The 9,261-nt window shown below is 38.6% G+C and overlaps 1 protein-coding gene across 1 annotated transcript; it reads right to left on the bottom strand.

The window, feature by feature from the left end:
- Positions 1–3,564: 3,564 nt before the first annotated feature.
- LOC149819688 (F-box protein At2g32560-like) lies at positions 3,565–7,013 on the bottom strand. The gene is made up of 6 exons (XM_089982258.1): positions 6,925–7,013; positions 6,230–6,815; positions 5,584–5,663; positions 4,952–5,130; positions 4,394–4,468; positions 3,565–4,137 (listed from the first exon to the last, which is right to left on the bottom strand). The coding sequence occupies exons 2-6, from the start codon at positions 6,806–6,808 to the stop codon at positions 3,950–3,952; spliced, it is 1,101 nt and encodes a 366-aa protein (XP_089838384.1). The 5' UTR covers positions 6,809–6,815; positions 6,925–7,013; the 3' UTR covers positions 3,565–3,949.
- Between the last annotated feature and the right edge of the window lie 2,248 nt (positions 7,014–9,261).

Below are 9,261 nucleotides of genomic sequence, written 5' to 3'. Positions count from 1 at the left end.
CCAGCGTACCCAACAAATCAGCACTTTAAGGCTTTATCCTGAAACTTGTGCCGCATTGAACTGTCAACATGAACATAACATACATATCCGAATACATACATATCGTGATAGTTTGGATATACACCATGCAAAGAGAAATAGGGTGATTTGTTTTCCAAGATGTTCATGGGCAATCGATTTATGACATACACTGTTGTATGAAAAAACTTTGTCCAGAAGGTAATTAGACTATCATGCATCATGCTCATTGCACTCTCGACAATATGGCAATGCTTCCGTTCAGCAATCTCATTATGTTGAGGTGTATGAGGGCAAGACACTTGCCTACTTATCCCATTTGTCGGGAGGAAACTAATAAAGTCATTTGAAGAGAATTCACCCCCTCCATCACATTGGAAACAAATGATATTCTTAGAGAATTGATTTTGAACAAATGAATGAAAATTCTGAAATAACTTGAAGGTTTCAGATTTACTTTTTATAAAGAAGATCCATGTATATCGAGAATAGTTGTAAAAAAAATGAGATAATATCTAGTGTCATACATTAAAGGAACTGGAGCTGGACCCCAAACATCAGAACATATAATTTGAAATGGTCTTGAAGCTCTTTTATTAATGGAATGAAATGGAAGAACATGACTCTTACACTGAAGACAACTAGAACATTTTTTATTATCGACACTTAAAGACAGACTTGACTTGGGAATAAGACTACTTGAAACAAGCTTATCAATAAAGCGACTACTACAAAGACCCAGACGACCATGCCAAATATTTGGCTCAATACATTCAGAAAGATCAAAAACACTGTTAGGAGGAACTGAATATGATGATGTGACCTTCAAGATGGAGTCAACAGGCTAAACACGAGAGGACGGATTCTCTTCAAACACATACATTTTTTCCAAACAGAAGGCCCAACATAGATGTGTCTCAAACACTTTTCCCATGATATCCATCATCCGGTTGAAGGGCATCAATGGTTGTAAATGAATAGATTAGTTTTAGGGGCATCTTATTTGTGGGTTTTTGGGTGTTTCATTTTGGTAATGAACGGCATCCAAGGGGCCTTTATGCTTTTCTGTCCATACATCTTGAACCTTATTTTTTCTCATCCGCTCTCCTCAAAAGCATCCTCACCAGCTTCACAAGTTTCATCATCTTTCAAAATTTCTTTTTGAAAACAACCACCATTACCATCACCACAGTGATCAATCACCAATTACCATATCACTTAAAAGACAACATTATAAAATCACACTCACCCTGCACCCTCAGAAACTATGAGAATAATCGTCTAGGCAAAATTCACTCCAGCCTTGTTATTCAGTGGGTGAGCATGGTCTACATTCATAGGGTCCGAACTCTCAGTAGTTCTCATCCTAAACACAGCTTCCTTGTATTCAGAAGCCAGACATATTTGAAGTAAATAATGTCATCCACAACTCCAAACCACCAATTGTAAGTACACTTCTAATACCTCAGTTGTTCGCTTGATCTCACTGAACAAAGAACTGAGTCTGCATGTGTAGGCAGCATATCTTACTGTTGGTTCCTATAATCAACAATACAATTCAAAATATCTCTTGTTGCTTGAGCTCTAGCTTCTTCATTTTTAAAGTCATTTTTCAATTGGGTCCATGAGCTACTCCAGCAAAAATGAGACGATTCAAGTGGTCTGAGTAATAAACAACAAATTAAAAGATTAACATGCACAAATGAAAAAATTGACATGAAGTAAACACTAATGACATGAGGTCAGAAAATATTGAGATAAATTAAGTACCAAATAAAGTATACATGTCTGAATCTTAATGGTTCTAGAGATGAGCCATCTTCTTCAATTCCACCAGCTAGATTGTGTAAGCACTTTCATATTCATGCCCCGTCCTCCTAAAGCCATTCTCTCTGTTTGTGTAAGATTCAGGGATGTCTTCCCTCTCCGACTCGGTCGCATAATCTTGATATTTAGCAAACAGCCATCAAGATACTATCGTTTCAAAGAATAGAAAAAAGAAAAGAAAAGAAAAGTGCCCTTATAGCAACCTTATGCGCATCTCATAGACATATGCTTCCAATGTGTTTTGTCCTTGGTCATGCATGGCGGTGAGAGAGGGAGAGATGGGAGGGTGGAGGGGGGGAGAGGTAAATGTAAATTTAGTTATGGTAACTTAAAAAAACATTTATTGTAACCAACTTGAGAGAGAGAGGGAGCTGCGTGGGATTATGGGTTGTGTGTGTGTGAAGAAGAGAGAGAGAGAGAGAGAGAGAGATTACAGAAATAAAGTAGCTATTTGGTTATGGTAACTCATTTAAATTTTTTTTTCATGGGGAAATGCCTAAAATGTAGGAGTAGATAGTGACTGAGTTATGGTAACAAAGAGGTATTAATGTCTCATTTAAGAATGGTAACCAAAAGTGTCTGCAGTGGTAAATGGAAATCAAAGTTACTGTTGCCTTCAAAAAAAAAAAAGAAATTACAGTTACTGTTATAACTGTCTTGGAGAGAGAGAGAGAGAGAGAGAGATGGGAAAGTGGGGAGTGATTAAAAAAGAAAAAAAAATCAAAAAATTTACAATTGTCCGCTTGAAAATGGCAACTTGTCTGAAGCGGTTGCTATTGTGTCATTCTATATAAAAAAGATTAGTTTAGATGTTTTAATGATTTTATAGGTACTGAGATTTTTCACAAGGAAAGCCAGTTTTTTCAATATTTCAAGATTCCCTTTGTCATGATTTTGCCGACAATCTGATTCATAATTATGACTTGGCCCATGTATCCTAACAATTCCTGGAACTTGAATTTCCTTCTTTGGTTGCATAGGCACCGTGACTCCATTCTAGGCGATTCCTGTTAGTTGTTAAATCATGCAGTTTGATTCAAGTATTGTTGTAATTGGCAGTATGCCACCATCGTTGTAGATCTGGACTGCTATTCAATAAACAGATCTCATTGTCTAAATGTTCAGGTTCATATCCAACACTTTGGCAAACCTAATGCCTCTCTCTCTCATTTTTAGGTTTGGTGCAGAGCACCAGCACATTACTAGTTAAATCTTGAAAATGAATTAATCATATCAAAAACAGAAAAAAAAAGTTTGTGAGGGTGTGTGGCTGTGGTGTCAACGCCCACAGCCCGATATGGTGGACGTTAACATCCATAGCATTATACACCAGGAACTACAAGTATGATAGGACCACTAATTTATTCCTTCGGAAACTTGCAGAAGTTCCAACTCTCCTATAATTCTGCCACAAAAATCTCAATTCAAAAGTATCATAAAAATCTATGAGTAGAACAAGAGGTATCAGGCTTTTTCCAGTTAATATTCAGGTAAAAACTTGCATTTCTATGCTGCATTTCATGCCATATCATAAGATTGAAGATATCCCTGCAAGAGATATTCAGTAATTTTCAAGAAGGGAAACAATGCAGATGCATAATAGAGAGTTGCCACTTCATACAAAATAGAAGCAGCTTCAGCATTTTCAACAAATTAAGTTTGTGGTAATAGGAGGAACATGTTAGTCTAACTGAACCTTCACTTGATAATATCCTGAACTTATAGGAACCTTGATCGGCAATGAGAAAGGCTACCAACTGCCGTTACTTGGAAATTTCAACTTGCTAAATATGATACATTCATGTTTCCAGTACATGCCAGAAGAGAACGGCCAACTCCACTTGGGTGTCGAAAGAAACAGAGATACTAATTTCATTGTTTCCTAAAAAATTGTGCAACTTACCCAATTGAAAATGGTTATACTGTTGACTCCTACTCTTAATTTTTACCTATATCATGCACAATAAATATAGACATAGAATAAAATCTTTGAATAAAAATGGCTTGTATGACTGCAATCTCCAGTGAGCTCTGATTGCTTGATAGTATTGCAGCACTTATAACCAAAGATGAGAAACTCGATGGGGATTGAAATTTGCCATATCTACTCCAAGACTTCACTTGGCCACAGCCGCTTCCAAGTGGATATTTCCTCCTTACTGTGCAGTTTCCTGATCCCACCATAGAATCCATCTGCCTCATTCCCTTCTTCCCTATGATCTTTTCTATTGATGGCCGTTCGTCGCCACCGTGAACCAGGTGTATACTGGTTGAACTCTAACATCACAGTATCTGCAACATGGTTCCATAATGTAAAATGCCAGATAAATGTATAACTGGAAATATTTAGTGGATGTTCTTGTGCGTGTGTGCGTGTGTCTAACCTTGCAATTAAGATGTAAATGCTGAACCCATGCAGATTGATGTTGAGACCAACTTTGGAACAACGTAGACTAGAATCCTAGATATTGAAGCCAAACTAGGACCACAACGCTACTACCCCATTTTACAACTTAAACTAGAGCCAAGCAATATAAAATCTTCTCACCATTTAAATGGCAACGACAGTGATATTCATTCCTATCGCAAGAGTCCAAGTGACCAACAACCCCGTACCACCAGCCTGCAATAGTACAATCCAAAAAAATGATCAAGAACCTAAACAAAGAGAGGATAAAGTTTCACAGGCTCAGACTTCATGAATGACAATGCTTGGCCTCAACTGGCACCAAATGCCAGATCACTCGCAGGACACCAGACTCAGCAAGAGCCTTCTGAAAACCAGGGAACACTACCCATGCTTGCCACTGTGCACTTTGGCCAACACTGTCAGTGCTTCAACCTGTTAGGCATATGAATTTTAACTGGTATGTTCTTGCTATGAAGATGATCAATATTAATTATACTATAAGTCTGGTACCTGATGTTTATATGCAACATTAAAGTGAAAATCATAACTAATTAGTGTGGCATCTCATATTGTAGTCAGAAGTGATCAACTTCATAGCTGGAGGGCAGCACTTAAAAGTTCATGAATTGAAGTATGTGGAGATAGTAAAGCTTCCTATGACCTATTCATGAAATATTAGAAATAAGAGGTGCACACCATAAGGAAATTCTTTGTTTCTTCTCCACTGAATCTCAACATGATCACCAGGCCGCAGATTGTTCAGGCATTCTGAGATGTGGAGAACATGGGCAGGATTGTTAACGAGAGGTGCCCTCAATCTCTCCCACTGGACTCCTTCCTCAATCACAATTGTTCGACGCCCATGAGGTGGATACCTATAAAGAAATCAGAACAAATTGAATTAACAAAATCCTGCACCAATAGAATATTTTCATGCAGCATGAGATTCGTACTAAATACTGCCTTGGCATTATTGGGGTTTTCATCTAATTAACCAATTCTACTTGAGGACTAACCTATCAAGCCAACCCCTTCCTGAGGAGCAGAAACAAAAAGACAAAAGACAAACTGATATTGGTCTCTCATCAACTGATACAATTTAACGAGCAAAACTGTCTTAAAGAATCATATTGCACACATTATACCAGTTCCACAAGATCATATGCTTTGGATCCTTTCCCACTTATTGGTGGATTTTATACAGAAATACTTCTTTCAAGAAATTATTATTGAAATGCTAGAAACAGAAAGTGACTCATGGATACTCAACACCTACAACCAAGAAGTGACATTAGGTATCAGATTCAGACAAGGCTAGTCATAAGTACCTTGCATGGAATGTATCAGTGCGGCAATCATAGCTCAGTTCAGCATCATAACATGACAGCATAAATCCAACATGGCCATGCTGTAGGTTGAAATAAAGGAAAAATAAAATTTTCCCTCAGTAAGAAAATCAATATTACTGAATGTAATAATAATAATCATCTAAAAAGCATATCTCTAAGAGCCAAAGCATTCAACCACATAAATGCAACACCAGTACTCAAACAAAACAAAAAAAATCAGGAAAAGTGTAATAATAAACAGAAGCACTCTATACTGGTCTATCTTCCAGCATCTCATCAAAAGCATATAAACAATGCAAGCTAAATGGTACTATTCCATCAAATAGAAATAATGATCACTAGAAGGATTTCATGCAAGCATCATAATCGAGTATATTCCATGCAAGATAAATGGAGTACTATTCCATGCAAGCATTATTCATGACCTCAAAATCTTTTAGAATGAGAGAAATTAAAGAACAATTATTTCAGCCCATAAACAGTCCATAAAGAAACCAGATCAACGAAGAATCACAAGGGAAAAACAGCTAACAATTTGGAGCAATGAAAGCCAATGAAAAGAAACAAATCGGTATGAAGTAGGAAATGAGAAACAGAATTTCACGGATCAAATTCCAAAGATTACCTCCCGATTATAGACTTGCGCAGGAAACCAGAACTTCCCACTTTCAAGAGACAAATACCACGACATAATCGAGTCAACTGGCAAAGAACTCTTCAGTCCGCCATTACCACCATCAATCTTTGACTTGAGCCACGATAAAGGCCAAATACAGGAAAGACTGCCCATCCATCCTTTTGATCTCCCGTCATCCAGAACGCCCGAATTCTTCCTTGCTGCAACATAGTACTGCCATTCCTTGAAGGCGGCTTCGCCTATCACCCTGCCCCACTTCTCCTTCAGATGCCTCTCCCACAAATGGTCGCTTCTGCATCTAGCTTTCATGGAACTACAAACTCCAGCCATGTTACATAGTCCAGCAGGAGACAGCCTCCCAAGAATGGCTTCCAGGACTAACTCGGGCAGATCGAGAACCGACAATTCTTCTGCTGTCTCCACATTTTCAGCCCTTGGGGAGATCTTCTTCTTCGTCGACATCTTCGGCAAGAACCCAATGTCAAAAGCAAACACAAAACTACTTCTCAACCACTGAGCGCACAACCGAAACAACCCTTGCCAGAGCAGCACCAGTAAAGGTTTCATCTCATTCCTGGTGCAGACATGTGAACGCAAGAACTGCAGGGTTAGGAGTCTGAAGAGCAATAGGAAAGATAGACAGGATATGAAGGAGAAAAGCATCACATAAAGGAGATTCCTACAGATGCTGATGATTCTGATAATGGGTTGTCTCAAAAGCAAAAGATATATTAAACAGTCCAACAAAGAATTCTATAACACCAAGTTGCTTGAAGAAACAAAAAGGAAAAAGAGGAAAACACTGTAAAAACAGTAAAAAAAAACAGGAACTTCAGTGCAAAACTAGATCTTGGGGTATTGGGTTACCTAATGATAGAGGGAAAGATAATGCTGATAGAACACGCCACCCCCACCAAAAGTTGGTTTTTTCCTTCCTTTTTTTTTCTTAAATATATCCTTGCAAAGTGGGCCTAGTCCTAACAAAGAAAGAAGAATATTTAGTGTTTAATTGCCATCAAATTTGACTGGGAATCACTTCAATCTTCTAGTACAATGAATTGGGGAGCCTTAAAAATTCGACACCACCACACCGCGCCCACAAATGCTGGCCACAACAGGTACAAGGCAGGACCAATTTTTTAACCCCTAGAATCCAGGGCTTAAATGGGAAAAGGGCCTTCACACCCAAATAATGGGCTCTTTGAAAAGAGAAAATAATGGAGATATGAATTCCAACAGACAGGGGGATTGATTGTGGTGATGCTCCTCTGACACAAACCAGATAAGCACTGGTACTTTACTCAACATCCACTTATTTCTTTCTCTCAAAACAATTCACACAGTACCTCCAAATCTTTGAAGAAGAAGGCCTAAAACTTTGTGGGTGTTCCTACTTTTCTCTTCTGGAACCTCTTTTGCAAGAATGGCACCCCCAGAATTTCACAAAAAGATAGAAATGTTGGTGGTCGGCTTTATCTCAGGATCAGGTGCAGCCATTACCAAGTGTGGCAGGGAGATCTGTTATGAAGAGGAGAGAGAAGGAGGTGGGGTCTCCTGCCCCTCACTCCTCCCATCCGATCTTCATCACAGTCAACCAATTCTCTCTCCCCTCTTCTTACCTCCTCTTTGGTCATGTGTTTCTTCCTTGAATTCCCCACACCCATTTTGCTACATTACTTGACCAGATTTGTAGGGATAGTGGGATCAGACATGCCAAAAATTGTGGGCTCATGGCTAAATCGGAGCCACACAAACTGGGCCTTATCCTCCAACCAATACCACCAAATGTGCCCACCACGGGAGATGGCTGAATGGTTGAAGTCCGCATCTTGGTGAAGAGAAAGTTGACCGTTAGATGTAGCAAGCCAAGCAATGATAGATGGGGATCAAGTTAAAAGGTAATTGTCACGCGTGCCCACGTTACACGCATTGTCCTTACCCAAAATTTACATACAAGAGAGAGGATTGGGCGAGAGAGGTAGTTAATTTGTGCTTTTAGTAATTTATTTATTCTTTACTTTTAATACCGATATTTTTAGTATTTTATTTATATTTTACTTGGTTTTTTTTTTTTTAAAGGCCAGCTGGGTAAGGCAGACTCTTACCCGTTATACAACGATACATGGGATTTGAACTTGAACAAGGCCTACCAATCAAGCGGAGACCCCGGTGGTGTATATTTTCTACTTTTAACACCAATATGTTTCTACAGTTATAGAAGGCAAATACCCAGGTTCCGTTATGAAGACTAGAAAAACGGTCCGTCCTTATGAAAGGGCGCACAGACGCACATTAACTTGAAAAATGCTATATAATTTGATTAAGATAAAAAATTTAATTTATCGCCATGTTATTATTAATTTTTCTTTATTTTTCTCTCTCTTGAGGCAACCTATAAGGATGGCAGTCGACCTGGGAACGGGCCTGTCCCTGCCCGGCTGGACCAGGGATGGAGGACATGAAATGGAGAATGGATGGGGGATGAAGGTTGAAATCAAAACTCATATGGAGATAGAGGCGGGGAAGGATTCTCTTGCCCTTGCCCATGCCCCACCCGGTCTCTGATCTTTCTTAAAAAATTACTATTATACCCTTATATATATATATATATATATATATTCTTAACCTTAACATAAAATTCTTTTTCGAATCTCTTATCTCTTGTTCCTCTAACGAGCCGTGCAAACTCTCATTTTTTTCTTCTTTTTTCTCTAACGGTGAAAGGCGGCAGCGATGAAAGGATCGCAGAAACGGGTCCTGCCTCATCCTGCTTGGACCAAGAATGGAAAACATGAAATGGAGAATGGACCAAGGATGAAGGTTAAAATCAAAACCCATACGGAGATGAAGGCGAGAATGAAGGGTAAAATTTTGAGACGGGACAAGGGTGGAGACCATGTCCCCGCTCCAATCCACTACCATCCTTAGTAACCTAATCTCTCTCTTACATCAAAAATAATATATATATATATATATATATATATATATATATATGTTCACATGAATTGTTTTATAAATAA

The sequence above is a fragment of the Nuphar pumila genome, chromosome 12, assembly GCF_984573655.1.
Source record: "Nuphar pumila chromosome 12, dmNupPumi1.hap1.1, whole genome shotgun sequence".
Taxonomy (NCBI): Eukaryota; Viridiplantae; Streptophyta; class Magnoliopsida; order Nymphaeales; family Nymphaeaceae; genus Nuphar; species Nuphar pumila.
The sequence above is the reverse complement of the archived record's forward strand: the minus strand, read 5'-3'. Positions and strand labels throughout refer to the sequence as shown.